Here is an 18,618-nt window from a genome sequence, read left to right as displayed (position 1 = left end):
AAGCCAAAATCCGCTGCAGGCAGGAGGTATAATTGAAAAAAAAACAGGCCAGTCAGCAGTTGTCTGTTATTTATAGCACCACAACTAAAAACACGTAACATCTATTATTCAAAATGTCAAACATGAACAATTCTCAGAGAAAAACATCGGTATCACCTTATTTTTTACATTTTTAACAGCTGAAAGGAAAACTATAAATCCAGCTTGTCATACAACACAAACACATAATATATCCAGAGTTTCATAACTCTATTCGTCATCATTCATCATGACAAATGACAAATTAAAACACAATATTCATTTGTAGAACAGGATGAGAAGGACAATCCTGTCTGGGTTCTGGGTTCAAAGTGCCCCGTTGGGAAACATGAAGCCAGTGTCTTCACCTATTTTGATGCGGATGCCATTGACGCTGGACTTCCTGCGTCCTAGGTAGGACAACAGAATGTTCTGTGGCTTGAGGTCGCGGTGGATGATTCCCTTGCTGTTCAGTATGCGCATGGCTGCCGCTATCTGTTGAAGGAATGTCCTCAGCGTGTCTTCTCTCAGCGTTCCCTTGGCTAAATGGGAGCAAATGAGTCTTACAAGTCTGACAACAACAGTGGGCATTACAGTAATGCTCTGACGAATGTTGGCCACTGATTGGAGAGAGGGTACTCCAATTAAAAAAAGAAAGCACTGTCAGCCATGTGACTTTGGCTGAAGGCCACGAACAAAGACCTCAACTTGAACTCATTTCAACGATTGTGCATGAGCACTAATAGTGATTGATTGGCTTGGCCCTGATTGCAGAGGATGAATCAGGATATCATGGAGGCTGTGTGGGACCAGACCTCTGGTCGGGTTTAACCCGGTCTATAATAATGGTTCCCTTTAGCTACATTTTATCTACTCGAGGCCAACAGACATGGAAGGTGACAAGTGTCCCTTGGGGGTAGCCCAACACTGTGGCCTCACTGCTTTGCTGACTACATGATCTCTAAACTTGATAAAGAAGGGCCTTTGTGCAGAGCTGGGACGGTTTCTAGACAAGCCTCACATAACAAAACACCAATACATATAGTACAGACAATGACTCTCTCTCTCTCTCTCTCTCTCACAATTACAGTACACACAAGCAGTAACCCCCACCACGTCACCCATACTCAGCATGTCTTCCAGAGAACGCCTCTGTTACTTTCCTTCGATCAACAACAATCCTCTCTAGAGAAAGAAGATTTGATTAAAAGCTATGCTTACCTTGCAAATAGTCGGCCAGGTCACCTCCATTGCAGTACTGTGTGAGGGGTAGAAGTGGACAAATGATTTTTGGCAGAAGCAAACCGAAGAAATCTGAATGTACATAATTTGAACAGCATGTATGTCTTTTCGTGGTCCAATTGTGGCTTACATAAAAGCAAGGTCATGTAGTAAATCTGCCAACTGACGTTATTTATATCAGAACAGAAATTCCTATTGAAGGAAGCTAGCTCTAAATCTCTGCATTACATCAAATTATGTAGGGAGCAAAGTTAAGCCAAAGCGAGGGAATGATTAACCTTGGTTCATATCGTATCATAGTTAAACTGAGGTCAAAATACTTGTTTTGAAGCTAAATATGTTTTTGGGGTTTTCCTGCAAATCAAACTCTCTAACCCCTCACAATAAGGCACTTCGCAGGCCATGATGATCATTACATCATTGAAACTGGTCTTCAACATGGGTGAAGCCAGCTGTTCTTCTACTGTCACCACATGTAGCTGTAATACAAGCCGACATGGATTTAAGAGATCATCTTGAGATGACCTCATAGATCTTCATGGAGTGTGTATAGCAAGGCTCCCAGCAGCTTTTACTACAGTCCCACAAATTATTTTTGGATTCTTAACCAAGCATGACTTTTAGACAGCTTAAGTATATCCCATGCTAATTAATTCTTATTTTGATCTAAAATAACATCAATATGGGAACATATAAAGCCAAAGAGTGAAATTAACTATCGTTTTAGCTAAGCAAAAACAATTCCTAACATAATAGCGATTGTAAAAAACAGCATTTAAGTTATACAGAAACAACAGCAGATGGAAGGAGAGAAAAAAATGATTGTTTTTCAGGCAAGAGAGCTGTCTAAATGTAGAGTAGAGGAATGACAACCTTGCAATGGCTTTCAAAGAAATGGGTTCCTAGAAAACAGGATTGAGGGAAGCTGGGGGCGTTTCCAGCTAGAGCATTTGTGGTAACAGAGTTGTGGTATCCCCCCTTGCCTCTCCTGCAAGCCAGAGGTGTTGCGAAAAGGTGTTGCGAAAAACAACCAGATTGAGGGAGACATTGGGTGGGAATACAAGGTTTCAAACATAGAGTTGCACTTACCTCCATAACCAGGAACACAGAGTTAGGCGTTTCCTGGAAGAAATTAGGAGAATCAAGAATTCAGTGAGTTGTACTTCCCATTGGCTAATAGTTAGTACAACTTCCTATTAGCCAATGGTTTCCTAACGGAAAACACCACAAATGAACATGCCAACTGGTTGGGTGTTGTTCCAAGAGTCTATTTGCCAAATCATAACAACAGTGTCTGGTATCAACTAACTTTTCAAATGTATGCAGTGTTGATTTGGAGTGTGATTGAGTGAGTAAGTTTGTGTATGTGTGTTTAACATTATTTAGGCTTACACATATCTCTCTATGGTTAATTTAAATAAGTAACTGCATAAGGGTTTTTTAACAAGAACATATTACCTTCAGTTTGAGTTTTACTCATGAGCATCAGAGTTCCAAGCGTGTAACTGGCATGAGGACAAAATACGTCGGATTTGACTTTCATGTCAAAGCTTATGAGGGTCTGGCAACAGATGGTGGTAGGGGGATGTGCGAGTCTGTAGACCTCAATGGCAGGAGGAGATTACATAATGTAGCATGTTCCTAGCTGGGCTTTCCAAGGGGTGTTGGCTCAATGTAGTTTTTTTTTTTAGGGGGGGGGGGGGGGCGTCAGATGCCTCTGGAGGTCAGAGAAGAGCTGAACACTGAAGATGTCAGGAGCTACGTAAAACCATCAGCGACGGCCGTCATAAAAAACACACAAACACGCATCACTGGAGTCTCTTAAGGGGCCTACACACCCCCCAGACTCAAACTAAAGACCAACAGTCTATATCCGACCAATCCGTTATCTCACATCTGACCCGTTCGGCAGAAAAGTTGCATTGAAAGACACCGCGATACACAGTAGCGTGTATGTTCTGCGCTCGTGTGAGATGCAGACTGTAGTCTTGCGCCGCTAGACTACCCATCCCACACACCGCAAAGATTCGCTCACGCAACCAATCAGTGGCCAGATGCCTCAGACGCCAACGCTCTCAGACTTTGCATGTTGAATTGGACCAGACAACGTCTGCGCGGTTCCAAAAGCTTCCAACACCACTGAACACATGAAAAACATTTCAGATAGCCAACGGTTGGGCCAGTGTGTAGCAGCCTTTACACACCTCACCAAGCACAGCTCATAATTATTGGCATCAGTCAGTAACATTGTGTGGCATTGACCAAGTAAATCACAGGAGCTAACTACATCGTCGGTGATAACACACAGTTGGTTGTACTTTCTCTCTGATTTAATGTAGTTTTCTCTGTGACTGTATAGGCAATAGGCACATAATAATCTGTGAGTTAAAACAGCACGCGTCAATGGTTTTCAGCAAACAGCAGCAGGAGAAAAGTCATGGACGGGTGGTGACAACAGCCCAGATGAAGTGAATGTTGTTTACCCCATGAAGTGCTGGCCAACCCTCAAATGGGTCACAGTGTTCACTGAGTGTGTACACTCACATATCAGGTGTTTTGAAAAAATTCTGCAGACTTTGGACTCTGCAGGCATACTGCCAAAAAACAAGGTGGTCACCAAGCCCTATGTTCCTGTTGGAGACGATTACGAACAATTCTGTTCAACCATCCTGGACTGGCCAGCAGCCACATAGACCACATCAAGACTCTTAAGATGCACTTCTATACCTTCCTGTTTCGTGTATGCTCAAATGCTGGTAGGACCCATGCCTCCGTCAATAACCAGTGTGTGCGTGTGCGTAATGAGCTCTAGAAAAGTCCTCTGATGGAATGTGAACATTGAAGCACATTCCTAGAAAGCCTCTTGTATAACTCAAAGCTCTCCCCCCCCGCCCCCCCCAGAGCACATCCAAGTACAGGCAAGACTCCCCTCTCCTTCCGCCCACCCCCATGCCTTTGTTAACGGCCTTTACAATTTCACTTCAGAGAAGTGTGTGTGTGTGTGTGTGCGTGTGTGTGTATGCCCGTCCCTTAGGTAGAACACTTTGTTCCCATCGTGGAGGAAGTTGAGGTTTTGTTTTGCTATTGGCGTATGTGTCATGTGACTTTTAAGCTTCATAAACAAACCCTCACTCATTCAGTCTTTCGTTCATTCTTTCCGTCTGTTAATCTGAAATAAGGAATTCCCTTTCACTGTAATAACACCCCTGCACTATCAGATACTGTGCATTTTATCATTCCCCTATTATATTTAAGCCTGGTGTGCATGAGTTGAGTGCATTCACTTTTGCCTTATATGAAGGTAATTATACATTATGAAATATGCAAAGCTGGAGAGACTAAATACTGAAACATAGCCCAGAAAGTACCGCCTTTCCACAAGAGAAAACAGCTCTGCACAATGCAGGACCACGGTGGGTTCATGAACTCACTGCATGTAAAATAATATTATATGGCACAAAAGTATTAGGTAGGTATTTTCTACCAACAAAGGTCTTTATGTGTGCGTATCAATCCCAAACACAACTAGTATAGGGCTTAAAATAGGTGGCCTATTCTGCATTGCATTGGCATGACAATGCACACAAACAAGGGAAAATCATATGGGTCAGTTGTATTTTAAACATTTAACAGCAGTCCTTCAGTGGGAAGCCTTAACCCTAACCATTAAACAAATAGAGCAATCGACTGGCACAACATACCTATAGATCATTGCTGACATTCCTTAACACTATTTCCCACGATGAAAGTGTGAACAACTCAGTGGAAAGACAGCCAAAGAGAGACTGCGACCACTTCTTGTCTTTTCCCTGGCCAGTGACAGACGAACGGCCCAGTTAACACTTCCTGCATTGCTGGCTAAGGGACAGGCAGCTGTGCTGTGGCTCCTGGCTGCCACAACAGCTGACCAGACTAGCCAGTTGCCAGCAAGGAAATGTATACTACAAAAAATCAACAGTAAGGTGCCAATGAAGACAAACAACAATATGAGAGAGCGCTCATATTATCAATCTATATTATCTATAAATAGAAAAATAACTATGAAAGAAAACTGAGGCTATCGAGATAACCGACAAATAGCAAACAAGAATGTGGAAACTTAGTGGGAGATGGAAAAGGGGTTGACAATGAAGACATCAAAACGTACAATGGCCCTATCCTTTAAGTCACTCTCTACTCCAAAAGGATATTCCTTCCTGTGCCTTTCCCCTCTCAGAGAACACCGTCTTAGACCCCACTAGCCTACTACCTTGCGGCCAACGACAGCTGCAGTAGCCCCACACAAAATAAATGCAAGAACAGCTCATTTCCATTAGAGATGAGTGAAATGAAATGACTTTGTGTGGCATATTCTATTGGATAATGTAACATAATGCATTTCTATTAAAAAATACAACAAAGTAAGCAAAAGATGTATCCATCTTGTGTGGATTACAAGAAAGACCTTGCAGGAGATGGATGATATGGCACTTTGACAGCATAAAGACACAGGAACCCAAATGACTCCCAACACTGCTCCTAACGTTGGCGCACCAACAAGCATCAAGCCTAATCAATTCAGGTTACTACAGAGCTCATATCCATGCATCCTAAGCCACATCGGTTATCAATGCCTCAACATCCTCCTCCACTCTAGACATCACCGCCATGAAAAATATAAGCAAGCACAACCCCCCACCCCCATGTCCAATAGAAGCCCATTCCACATCAAACTTCCCTTTAGACTCATAGCAAACATACGTCTCTGCTTCTCAAGACAGTTATTGTACTTCTAATGAATGGGTTACCCTTCATTTTTGAATAGTTATTTGATTATGTTCATATTTTTGCTGTATCAAGAATAAGAAATTCTGATTCTTTGTCTTTGATTCTATTCTTAGACATTTAAAATTAAATATCTTCTGGAAAAATTATGTCCTTAATGTCAAAATGGTCCACCACTGTACATACTAACATAATGAATAAGTAACCAGCGTCATTACTAATTTAGCCAGCTGAAGGTAAATTGATAATGATTGGCGGATTTAACGATTGGTGCCTGGCGGGGTTGGTCACATGCAGGTCACATGGCCTCATGTGTGCAGTGTACAGTGCACTGTTTATGTTATGTGCTGGGACACACACTCCACTTCTATAGATATTGGTTTGTTTATAACATCTCAATACACATTTGTCTCTCCTATGGAAGTCGACAGGGCATTCCAGCCATCCACAGCATTAGACCCTTCTGAGAGAATGACCTGCATTCATGCCAGGAAAAACACCAAGAGTTTTAGCCCTAAATCCAGAAAGGTGCATTTATAACCATGGATCTCATAGAGGGCAAGGCTATAGGATGCAAGCTTGAAACAACAGTATTGAACTCCAGCAATACTAGGGACTCTGAATCTGCTAAATCTGAGAAGAGCAGGATGGCCTAGTGGAGGCCAAAATAAAGCAACAACAGTGTTTTCTGTCTGAAGTAAAAAAAAGGCTGAAAGAAACATTGATTCTCTAGGGACTTCTCTATATATAGCAGGTTTCTATATTAAGGTTGCAGTTCTATAGGGAATTTAATTGTTATTCTGTGAAAGATTACGATGCGAGTAATGGAACAGAGATGCAGCATCTGAATACTGTAGCTAGCATAGAGCAGAGCACAGCTTACTCTAGTTTTATATCATTCCTCAAACCTTAATGTAAATACATACGCTCTTAGACTTATGAATGAAGCTACTGAGAGAAAAAGATTCACCTAGTTCTATTCAACATTTAGTTTAGCAGCCTAATCTGAATAGAGGTGAGCTTGTAAAATATGAGACAATATGAGCAACGTGTTCATAAAACAGGGACATGATCACACATAATGGATCAGTACCTTTGCAAGCCAACAAATACATTTTTACCCAGAAAAATCTTTTTCAAATACATATTAAATGCGGGCGTACCTGGACATCGTAAAGTCCCACAATGTTTTCATGTTGAAGTTCCTTCAAAAAAGAAAAAACATTCAGAGAATATAATTATTATTTCAAAGAAGAGCTACATTGATACTGATCAAAAGGAATGTCAAATAATCATTACCGGGTAACAGTCAAGTGAGAAGAAGCATATGACACTCACCTTTAAGATTTTGATTTCCTTGCCAAGGAGGATCTGGGACTTGGACAAGTTCTTCTTGTTAATGCTCTTGATGGCCACCTCCCAATCTGTCTTCTACAGTACAGAAGAAAGCAAGGGAGAACAGGCGAGAAAAAAAACAAGAAAGGGGCAATTAGTTTAAATCCCTTCAGATGTCCCCTGTCCCTCAAAATCAGGGTGTGTTTGTGTGTATGGAGCCTAGCCAGCAGGCGTCAATGGCATTGTCAGTGGCTGCACCATTTGCGGGGGAGAGGGCCAAGGAAGTGGAAAAGTAGTGGGGTATTTTAATTGCAAACCTGGTAACGAGAAGGCTTATATTTTTTGCCCATGAACAAGCCTCGACAGGGGACATTGGAAAAGAATACTGACCTCTATTCCAATGAATGAAAAGACTTAACAAATCAGTGGCCAATAAGACTAGGTCAATCAAGTCCAGGGAGAACAAATGTTCCCTGGGAAAAGAGGAATGAGAATAAAAGCAGCTTATAAAAAGGAACTGCAAAATGAGGTCCAGGGTACAGGAGCTGTGCAGCTGTGTGCGTTAAGCGAAACTGCACAAAGAAAGAAATCCTATTAATGAAGAGGGACATTTTCTAAAGTGGATCTAGGCTAATGTGAGATGTTCTAGCTCGGGGAACGTGGACCGCCTCTGGCAGGCCTGAACTGTGATAAAGAAGCCAACCTGGCGTGCTGTTGTATACATTACACTGTTGGCACCATGAACGGCTGAAAGGCCCATTCTGCCAAGTGTGGCTGATGACAGGAAACCTACCCTCCTCCTTCACCAACATAGCGCGAGGTTGGGAGTAAAGGTAAACCAACTCAAGGTTTTGTGCCACAGTGTAGACTGGTGGTGAGTCATGCCGTGTGAGCACTTTGTGTATTATGAGGAGTCACTTGAGAGATGCCGAGATGCCTCTACCCACATGATCTCATTTGTGAATCATGGTGGTATAACGGTGGGGTCAGAAACACAGAGACATAAACTTCAGCAGCACAGCTGGATTCACCATGATAGGAGAACCTGTGGTGAAAATACCATGAGAATAACACCTTCCCACAGGAAAACATGAGGTCAGAGTTCACACGATCTCAAGAAGTGTTTTTTGGCTGTTTGCCTTTGAAAATGATGCAAACAATGTGCAATGAGAGAGTAACCTCCTGCATCGCTCTGTCCCTCCACTCCTATTGTCTTCTTAAGTGGAACTGTCCCTAGAAAAAGCACAGAGGCCATTCACACGTTTTTCAGATGCTAGTGGTTACAGATATACTTGTCACATGCAGGGTCCATTTCAGCGGGTCACATGGCCTGGCCACACTGGCTTGCAAAGACAAGGCGGCAAGGTCAGAATTCAGATAATATTGCCTAGACCCTAGATGGCTGTTTGGATCGCCTTTCAACCTCTTCAGTTGATTAAAGATTAGAGCTATTTGGTCAGGGGGAAAACTGAAACAATGCATTTTCTCTCATTTCTTTTATGATCATATGCAAAGATGCGAACACACGCAAACACAAACACAATTAAAAAACAGATATTTCCTCTATTCCCAATGTTGTGTGCATCTTCAATTGCGTCTTAAACATAAATGTAATCTGAAAAAATCACCGTAATAAACATGTTTTTGTTTCAACCTCATCATAACACGATAGCAGGTGATTGCAGAAGAGCATGAATGGTCCTCGCACATTCCTTACATAACGATGACTTGTCGTGAAACACGCCATCCACCCTGCAGCTGTAGTACGTCAGCAAGCAATTCTGGTGCTTGAATCACCAGTTTCATGAATGGACGTCTGTGGCCACCTCACACTGCTCACAAACGCTACTCAAATTCAAAGATGTAGGTATCATTAAAATATAACAGATTAAAACGAATGTCTGCGTGACTTACTGTGATAACATTTATAGGCAAAGGAAATCTGATGATTTGTGTTTTGATGTTGCAGAGTTGCACACTGCATTATGCATTGACCCAGATTTCCAAGACAAGCGTCATCTTGCCCTTTTCTTCCTCACACACACATAAAACTGGGAGCAGGTGGATGTTGTTTTGGTGTGTGTGGATGATTGTGCAGATTGTGAAGCATGTACCTTTCTGTGTCTCCCTTTGAAAACGACTGCGAATGCGCCATGTCCGACCAGGTCCTTCCTGCTGTACTCGAAATCCCCCACGTTCTCCATGATGACGGACGTCCCAGTAAACAAGGGTCCTCCTGATTCTGTCTGCAGGGCGCCGAGGCTTTTCACTCTGGGGAAAACGGCGATGTAGTGAGCTGGTCACTCCAATGTCCTCCCTCTGGTGACTCGTGGTCCTGATGTGGGCAGGACGTATCGCTTTAGCAAGGGGCGTTTAAATTCGTCCTGACAACCTTAATCATAGCATATATCTTCTGCCCATGTCTAGTTATAGACTTATCCCGAGGTCCGCTGTGTCAGTCCCTAGCACCAGCTGTCCGCTTTGGACCTAGTTCATGAGCCATTCATCTATCTCCGGGTTGCACGGCAGACAATTGCGTTCAAGTGAGCCAGACTGTGTAGGATGACAGTCTACATGATGCCGTCCTACACGTCGCCCTGCAAAGCTGCTCCACCTGCAGAGGGCCACGACTATCTGACCTCCAGCTGCAGAGGATCAGGACTATCTGTCCTCCACCTGCAGAGGATCAGGACTATCTGACCTCCACCTGCAGAGGACCAGGACTATCTGACTCTTCTAGTCCCGGAGAGACACGACGCTGCGGCTGCTGCCCCCCCGAGTCTCATGCTGCCAGTGGTGGTCTTCTGCCTTCATGTTAGTGTGCATCCGATGGGGTAAATAGCGTGGATGTCATCACTGTCACCTCGATGTTAACTATGCGATCGAACTAAAACACATCAGACATGACTGACTAGCTGGCCAGCAGTGCAGAGACACACAGAGGCTTTAAATGTGGACAGAAGGCAAAACAAATGCGAAAATAAATCCGTTTGTCGTTGGTTGTGTCCTCTTCCGAAATGTCCCGTTTCTGCAAGACACCGTCCTCCTCTCTGATCAAATAAAAACAATCCTGGCTCGATGAAAATCAATCTGATCCGTTTGACATCAGGACATTTTGTACAGCAAATCCTTCGTCGACAGTGGCGTTCATTAGAAGCTGTCACTACGTCCAACTCGACTCTTACCTAAATGGTATAACATTTGTATTTCTCATCTGCCTAGTCAAAATCAATTGGTCCACCGTCCAGAGACTGCCTTCAACAATACTGAAACGTAGTGCGGTGTTATTCCTTTATACAGTATCCTTCCGCGTGGTGTTGCACCACATCCTTCCGCTCTAGAATATAGTACACTGAAATTTGAAATAGACGGCCAAGAGGCCTGTATAATTCAACTATTCTTGTGTGTTATTTTCCACATAATACAATTTTCCCGACATTGAATTGATAGTGCGATCCCAAAGGAATTTGTGAAAGATTTGGCAACATGTTAGCAATGATTTATTGAGGAACTCAATGTTGTCTAAAATAATATCTCAAAATATTACATTCATATTTTTGTTAAGTTTATTTTGTTAAATCTTAAGAAATTAAAAACATTGTTGACCATTTATGGTGTTTTCCGTTTAGGGTTTGTGTTTAAGTGCCTGTTACATTGATATGGCGACAGTCAAACAGCACTTTCAAGTGACTTAACATTTTATGAAGCATATTGTAATTACAGAATATTGTGTTGTTCACGGTAAGGTTAACAGTGTAGAAACATACCCTTTAACCATATAGGCTATACATTCATTCAGAAAGACAATATAAATAAAAGCCTATTGTCTCTTGAGTTTAGCCGAACTGTTTCCAACCTTGGAGTTTGAATTGTATGTGGAAGAGAAGAGCATGGTAAACAGCAACATCAAAGGCACGAGCAGGTAAGGGGCATATATGGACACGAGGGTCAAGCGCTCCTTGGAGGTCTGAGGGCCTGCGTGGGGCATCAGGGGGAACGGGAACAACAGCACGTGCGCCAAAATAGGGACCAAGGTGGTAGCCACGTGTGTGGAATAGATGATAGCCGGAGTCCTGATCCATTTGCATCCACCTGGAAACGAAGAAAACAAAGTAGGGCCAAATGAGCTGTATAAAGATGACCCTGTTCAAAATGTATTGTTCTCCACTAGTGGCCGTCATTGAGTAGCATAGACTCAATGAACTAGACAAGGATCCCTATATAAAGTAGGCCTATATATACGGTTTTGCACGAGACTCGATTTTGCGTCACCTACCTTTAAAGAAAGCATATGCAGCAACGGGGAAGAATGGCATCTGGACCAAAGCTTCGCACAGGATGAATGACTGAAACCAGGTCGGCGGATCCACAACCATGGGATCTTTGAACTCTTCTGCATACCACCTGAGAAGATCTTTCAGCTGTCGGAACGAGGTTATTATTAATGTGAATTCAATATTGTCAGGGAATCAAATGTTTAACAATATGTTAAATGCGCAAAACTAATATAGAAGCAGTGCACCTTATTACTACATCGATCCCGCTAACTGACAGGCTTCTCAGACCTGCAAAGTCGCTTAATATATGTCCCACTCACCACATTCGGATACACTTGATCAGGTAGCAGCGCCTGTAAATCGATAAATAGTGTAATGGGAATATGAGATGCAAAATAGAAGAAGAATATGTATTCTAATAATCGAATGCTCATGATTGCACACTGCAGCAAACAACTAAATTGACAGTAGTGGAGAGACGCCTTCGTCGTGTCGTAGAAACGCGTGAACCGCCAGGTCGCCGCTGATTGGTTATCGTCTCGTACGGGGGCGTGTCTGAAAGAGGCTTGACCATGTGGAACAACCTTCGACCAGATACCAATCGCACATGTAGAACATCTAAACAAATAGGTTCTTTAAAGTTGCTGTTATGGTCTGCTATTTGGTTCTAAGAAGAAATTAAGTAAAGCTTATTAACCTACAGTTCTTCCCTTGCTTGCCTATGTCCCATTATAGCATGTTCAGATGAAGGACAGTCAGTAGGCCTAAGCAATAATAGATCAAAATCATAACAGAGACAGCGCTGTTCCATTTCCTCAGCAGAATTTAATTTGTTACCTTGGTATTTGTTACAGATCAATAGTATCACTCCATATACAACTACAAGTACAGTATTTTGTACAGTTCATATTCAAATACATAGGTTTTTAATTGGCTAATTTACAAACACTTTTTATGTACATGTTCAATATCAGTGCAATGCCACTTTCTTTCCAACAACCCTCTCACAAAAAAGATTTAAATTAACACATCAGAAGCAAAGGAAATTAAATAAAATAAAACAAGATTACAGACAATAGATGGTTCAGTAGTAGACTGCACTGTAGCCAGTGCTTCAATTTTTTCCATTTGACTTTTTTGGCAATGACAAACATTATTTTAGTGTTTTTTAAGTCAATCTACAAGTCCGAATTTTACATTTATCTTTCTCATTTGTTGAATATAGAATCTCATTGGGAGTTTTCCTTAATTCCCAGATTTTGGGAAATGTAACACAATATTGAATAATTTGTTAGCATTTCTGCCAATCAAAAGGTTTTCAGTGAGCATAAGAAAATAATAACAGAGCACATCACTGTAAAATCATTCTTGATAGACTGTTATTTCACCTTCAAAATCCAAGCGAAGCAACATTGGTTTTGTCAAGACAATACTAAATTAAAATGTTCCCTTTGAGCCACTACCCACAACCTTACCTAGTCAGATATTTTGGACAGCAAGACATGTTCACAATTTGCATGATACGATGGAGAAGTAAAGACAAACAACAGGCTCGGATACATTACAATGAAGCGATAAACATTTGTTCAACAAACATGTTCTCAACAAGGGGGAAAACAAGCTTACATACGACCAGTCCTGCCATCATCCACCACAGCCCTCTTTGACAATAAATAAAGCAGCTAAATACATTAGATGGCGTGTGGGAGACAAGACAGAAAAGTGATCCTTTGCTAACCTTGGAAAGCCGGAGTTCAGCTTCAACAAAGCAGACAAACCTGGATAAACCAAGTGATGTCTTAAGCCTTGGTATTAACTACTATATAAGACCGGATATTTGGATCCAATTATTGAGACTGAATCCCTCCAACAACCACAACTGCAGGTGGTGCAATGGATCAAAGAACTGTTTGAATGAGGTGGAAATCTGAAATTGTGATAACAGTGAAATAACTGTGAAACGGGTGCAGGGAAAGAGCAAATCATAAAGATCCAAAACACAGCTGGCTGGGGAATAATTCATCCATTAAAATTATCAGATAATACAAATTACAAGTATTAAGCTACAAAGTATTTCACCTTCAGCAATAAATATGTTAATCTTTAATAATGGCATTCGCCTTTGATACTGTGGTGTCAATTCCTTTGCTATTCTCTGTTATCGCCAATTAACCACTAGGCAAATGTATTGGGTATCTAGCACAACAACCTGACTCGAGTAAAACATAAATACAATTACTTGAAAGTTGTACTGCGTAAAATAATAATAATAAAATGGGTCCAGTGTTGGTCGTCTTCGGACACTGGGCATTGGCTCCTTACACAAATCCCAGACAGACGTCTTATGTTATTTGGCGAGTGGCTTGGCTATGGGCAGTAAAAATCAAAATCATGAGTAAGAAAACACAAAAAGTGGCAGGGGGAATCATGTTCGCTGATGACACACAGTTCACACTGGATTTTCCGTTTTTGAATAGAGATGTAGTTGTACATCCCATGTCTGGTTTGGCTTACAACCTGGTTACTGTTTCAACCTCATCTTGTCGCCACACCTCGATAGTGTCTCTCAATAGAGTTGCATTAACTGAATACTATTCAAAGGATCTTATGAGCACAGCACTATTCTAAAACTACCTAGACAAGTTGAGAAATGCAGAGGGGGGGGGGGGGGGGGAAGAGAGGTTGCTCTCATATATGAATGTCAATGTTAACTGCTTGGAGAAAATGTACTAATGTGTGAGTGCTCCGAAAAGCCAAACGTTGCTCTGGCAGCTAAGGCATAAGAAGCAGTGCAGTATCCTTCACAATATGGCATTATGAGTGCAGACTAATTAACTAACCCTGATAGGTGATTCTATTCTCTTTAACTGAAAACAGTTGGAATGGGAGCATACTGTATGACATAAAGTATGACTTCTTTAAGATATTGAATCTATAAGAAAATAAATTCTATAAAAAAATTATGAAATGGTTGAATGAGGAAAATAAAGGGAAAATAACCAACATTGACGGTTCACTCTCTAAACTGTCTTCTGAAATCGTACACTATGGCACCGGTCCAGCCAGCTCTAAAAAGGTGCTAAATAAAAGCCAAGAGTCTATCATTGGATATTTTTTCGGAAACGCCTGTCAATTGCACAAAACCGAGGTATTTGGCAGTTGCAGTGGTTTAAGAGGGCCGGATTCATGCAAACTTTGTCCAAATGGTTTTTCCAATAATGGAGCTATTTTTGAAAGGATGCATGTATTTGGTAATTACATGCTACAAATGTGGTAATACTGTCACAAACTGCTACTAGATGATGGTTGGCCAATGGACTGCAGATTTTGATGAGGTAGCATGTGATCTTTTGTCCTAGTGACCCTAGCTACATCAGAGAGCATCTTGTGGAAACCATTTCAAGACAGTATCCAATATTAATGTGACTTTATACTAGATACATAATTTCAACGTTCTTGTTGTGAACCTTCTCTGAGAGTACCACACCGTTTGCATGATAACTTACCTCTTGCTCTTCATCCAGATGGCAAAGAGTTTTAATGCACAGGAAACCGCATTAGGTCATGTGTTGGCCATACTGACATACATTCAGAAATGCGTTTGTATGCAAATATGTTTCTTTTCTAAATGCTTGGCGTTGACTGCCTGTTTGTAATGAAATGGATTTCATGTATGTTGGGTTCAGTAAAGTGCACCAGTTTAGTGCTTTCACCCGGAATACAAACGTTTACTATAAATTCTCTATTTTTCATCCCCAACTTCAAGTGCTGTGGCGCATCCTCCAACTAAGGATCCATTGTTCCATGCCGTTTGACCCCAATATTTTAGTTTGTTATGCAGTGTGAGATTTCTTTCTCTACTCATACACTGGCCAGTGAGTTGAAGGGGTAAATCATAATGATGGATCTGGCACATTGCTTCGGGCAATGGAAGACTACTGTGATATCACTGCAGGACACAGTATTTTTTGTAGTCCGACTCAAAGTCCTCGTCCATACTACTGGTGTCAGCCATCTTCTTGCCATCGGTCTTTGGCAGAAACTGGGAATAGTCCACCCCCTGTTGCTCGTAGAAGAGGATGTAGGCGGAGTCTGCATCAATCTCCTCTGAGCGCAATTCCTGGAAGTGCAAAGGGAACAATATAGAGTCTCCTTGTGAAGAAGCCACAGGCAGTCAAATTGCATACAATGTCTGGAAAATGTAAAATATTTATATACTAGCTCCTACTGGAAACCTAAGCCAATGGGATATCAAATAAATGAAACGATGAAGAGAGTAGGTTTCCTTACCTTACAGCTGCTGTCGTTATAACAGTACCATTTCCTGTTGGGGTTTTTGGCGTAGGTAACATAGTGGCCACCTCCCATTATTCCAGAATGGCACTGGGGAAGATAAGAAAAACAATGCAAACTCATTCAGTCAGAATTACCATTACCACAATTATAAAAACACATTATTTTCTTATGTGTATTCATTAAACATCATACTATTGTGTAACAAGCAGCAAGATAAAACAACAATGCCCCCTATAACCTAAAGGGGACGGCGGGAAGAGATGACCAACCATCATCCTTTCTAAGAATTAATAAAAAAGAAACACTGAAATCAAAAAAAAACTATCAAGACTCTGAAGTGTATATCAAATCCTCAAATCCTAAACGACTTGCGTCCGGTATGACTTTCAGCCCACGTTCCGAAGGCGGACAGACACCAGCATGGTGTATTGGTGGGGGTGCAGTGCGGTGGGGACACCTACTGATATTGCATAGAGGTTGTACATGGCCTCCAGCGCTGCGTCCCCCTGCTGCAGCAGTGAGCCCTCAGAGTCCACGCCGCTCTCCGTGCTGCAGTCCGACGTCTCCTCGCCCTCGCCGTTCACCAGCGTCACCTCGCACTGGTTGGCGGAGGCCGCTGTGGCGGAGGAAGTCTCGGCGGCGCCCCTCACGTCACCGCATGGCCCTGGGTTAGGGCCAGCATCCGACCCTGACCCCAACGCAGACTCCGCCTCGTCCTCCCGGGCCTCGTGATTGGCCCCTTCCCTGGAGCTCTGGGCGTCTAGGTTCTCCTTGCTGTTGGAGAGGCGGTGCCGGCTGCCCAGCTGGGGGAGGCGGAGCCGGCCTTGTTTGCGGCCGCCGGTGCCGGTCTTGGGGCTGCCGGAGGGGCTGCTGGTTCTGCTGAGCGAGGGGGATGACTTCCTGTCTGAGGCGGGAGAAGCTGTAGGGACCGGAAACATGGGGGGGGGGGGGTTAAGAGGTTAGGGGATGTAAAGGAAGCCTCACATTGAGTTTCTCTGTGCAGATCGTCCAGCCTCGATCCCATTGAAAGCCTCTTCCAAAAATGTAGAAATTCTAGGACAAATCATTGCTCGGGAGAGGGAGTCTTGGTTCATAACGAACAAGAAGAACCACATTGTAACGAATTAAAGAGCAATGGCAGTGCCTGAGGAATGGGAAACCATCAAAACAGTTTTTTGTTAAGCAATAGACTGAACAAAAGGCTTTTCTTAGATTAGAATCTGTTCTGCTTTACTTCCAAGAGCAAAGAGAGTACTCTGTTTTGCTTTTGAACAACGTAAGGCCGCGGCTATATTTGGAAATCAATTGCAGCAGAGCCAAGGCTGGACCGCTGTTCATTGCGATACACAAACGCAAATATTAGGACGTCTCGCTAAGGTAAAGGGTGTTTATCTTAAAGGTCCCATGGCATGCTACTTTAGGGATGCTTATATATAGGTGTTAGTGGGCCCTTAATACAGTATTTGAAGACGTTCAAGAAATTCAGCCTTGGTGCAGAATTACAGCCACTACGAGCCAGTCCCACAATGAACTTTCGCAAACGTGCCGTATTTTTGAGGTGGGTCAAGGTGGAGGGTGGGGGTGTGGCCCTGAGCAGCTTGCGGCCACGGTACCATGCGCTCGTGTTTATCAGTGGATGTATCGCAATGGCGAGGCGCACACAGCCTTTGACCGTGTTCTGTAAATATTCTAGAACACTCCGGGTGCTCCGGCGGGAGTCCTGGAGCTCTATATCTAAATAATATCATATTATACATAGATATCTATATCATATAATATATATTATGACGGCCAAAAGCTGTGTGTGCCTCCAGAAGATATTATGAATCTCATACAACCGCGTCGGGTTCTCCGACATCTCTGGTTCTTCCACTTCCAAATCAATCTGAAGTAGACTGAACCGCGACATGGAGGAGAAGGCAAGGAGGAGACATGGAGCGCTGCCCATGGCGGGCAGCGGGGCTACGGCGAGAGACAATCGCGGGCAACAATCCCTTTCTCCTCCATGTCGCGGTTCATGCAATTCAGGGAGTCAAAGCCAAAGTTCCTTTCCCCAAATTCCTTCTCAACCATGGCTGAGATAACCCCCACTACGAGTCTCGTTGTGGAAATACCAGAGCATCAGAGAACCCGACGTGTTATGCGCCAAAACACCAACAGTAGAACGGTTATCCAAATTACAAAGAAGTATACGACAGTCGTAGCTCATTGTCTCATTGTCGGGCCAAATTCTCTGGGCGGGCAAAGCAGAGAAGGGGAGGTAACCTGGCCCCTTATGACGACATATGGGGCCAAATTCGAAATCGGAGCGTCTGAGCTTTCATTTTTCAAAAGTGGAGCAGGATACCAGGTGCTCGTTTTACACCTAACGCCATTTCTAGCTACTGGGGGACCATAGGCATGCTAGGGGAATTCATTTTGTAAGATTATTAATGTTAGAAAACCTCATAAAGTGAAATTTTCATACCATGGGACCTTTAAAGAAAAACAGACAAATATACACTTCTGAAATTCTGCAGTCTATGCTGCCATCTACAGGTTAAGAAAAACCCACCTAATGCTTAAAACAGGCTCGCCTTATCTCAGTATAAAGATTGGAACTGAAAACAAATTTTACTAACTAGTATCCAATCCATTTATTGATTGTTGTTCTGAATGGCAAATGTTGCCAGTGTGTCTAGGCTTG

The 18,618-nt window shown here is 42.7% G+C and overlaps 3 protein-coding genes across 10 annotated transcripts in view; all 3 read right to left on the bottom strand.

Moving 5' to 3' along the window:
• The window catches only part of ulk2 (unc-51 like autophagy activating kinase 2), a 27,394-nt gene extending 16,809 nt beyond the window's left edge, over nucleotides 1-10,585 (bottom strand). The window contains exons 1-7 of the mRNA XM_079731591.1: nucleotides 9,474-10,585; nucleotides 7,363-7,455; nucleotides 7,188-7,229; nucleotides 2,350-2,382; nucleotides 1,240-1,276; nucleotides 387-560; nucleotides 1-13 (exon numbers count right to left, since the gene is read on the bottom strand). The exon at nucleotides 1-13 is cut by the window's left edge and continues 61 nt beyond it. Of these exons, the coding sequence (XP_079587717.1) occupies nucleotides 1-13; nucleotides 387-560; nucleotides 1,240-1,276; nucleotides 2,350-2,382; nucleotides 7,188-7,229; nucleotides 7,363-7,455; nucleotides 9,474-9,563 (482 nt within the window). The 5' untranslated portion in view covers nucleotides 9,564-10,585. The remainder of the gene's footprint in view (nucleotides 14-386; nucleotides 561-1,239; nucleotides 1,277-2,349; nucleotides 2,383-7,187; nucleotides 7,230-7,362; nucleotides 7,456-9,473) is intronic.
• A 395-nt stretch (nucleotides 10,586-10,980) lies between these two features.
• tmem97 (transmembrane protein 97) lies at nucleotides 10,981-12,092 on the bottom strand. The gene is made up of 3 exons (XM_079731808.1): nucleotides 11,957-12,092; nucleotides 11,636-11,780; nucleotides 10,981-11,451 (listed from the first exon to the last, which is right to left on the bottom strand). The coding sequence occupies exons 1-3, from the start codon at nucleotides 12,068-12,070 to the stop codon at nucleotides 11,180-11,182; spliced, it is 531 nt and encodes a 176-aa protein (XP_079587934.1). The 5' UTR covers nucleotides 12,071-12,092; the 3' UTR covers nucleotides 10,981-11,179.
• Nucleotides 12,093-12,441: 349 nt separating this feature from the next.
• usp32 (ubiquitin specific peptidase 32) overlaps nucleotides 12,442-18,618 on the bottom strand; it is a 39,457-nt gene continuing 33,280 nt past the window's right edge. For 7 of the 8 annotated variants that reach the window (XM_079732750.1, XM_079732751.1, XM_079732755.1 and 4 more), the window contains exons 32-34: nucleotides 16,394-16,851; nucleotides 15,927-16,019; nucleotides 12,442-15,756 (exon numbers count right to left, since the gene is read on the bottom strand). In XM_079732750.1, the coding sequence (XP_079588876.1) occupies nucleotides 15,583-15,756; nucleotides 15,927-16,019; nucleotides 16,394-16,851 (725 nt within the window). In that variant the 3' untranslated portion in view covers nucleotides 12,442-15,582. The remainder of the gene's footprint in view (nucleotides 15,757-15,926; nucleotides 16,020-16,393; nucleotides 16,852-18,618) is intronic. The other variant, XR_013811722.1, reaches the window with a different exon arrangement.

Source organism: Pollachius pollachius (genome assembly GCF_949987615.1).
Source record: "Pollachius pollachius genome assembly, chromosome: 3".
Lineage (NCBI taxonomy): Eukaryota > Metazoa > Chordata > Actinopteri > Gadiformes > Gadidae > Pollachius > Pollachius pollachius.
This window is presented reverse-complemented; position numbering and strand designations above follow the sequence as displayed.

Bases quoted from the DNA above. Each gene is read 5' to 3' on its own strand.
- tmem97 (XM_079731808.1), bottom strand. From the start codon at position 12,070: ATGAGCATTCGATTATTAGAATACATATTCTTCTTCTATTTTGCATCT. The intron at 11,781-11,956 runs GTGAGTGGGACA...TCGTTCCGACAG, and splicing joins ATCAAGTGTATCCGAATGTG to CTGAAAGATCTTCTCAGGTG. The intron at 11,452-11,635 runs GTAGGTGACGCA...CTTCGTTTCCAG, and splicing joins TGCATATGCTTTCTTTAAAG to GTGGATGCAAATGGATCAGG.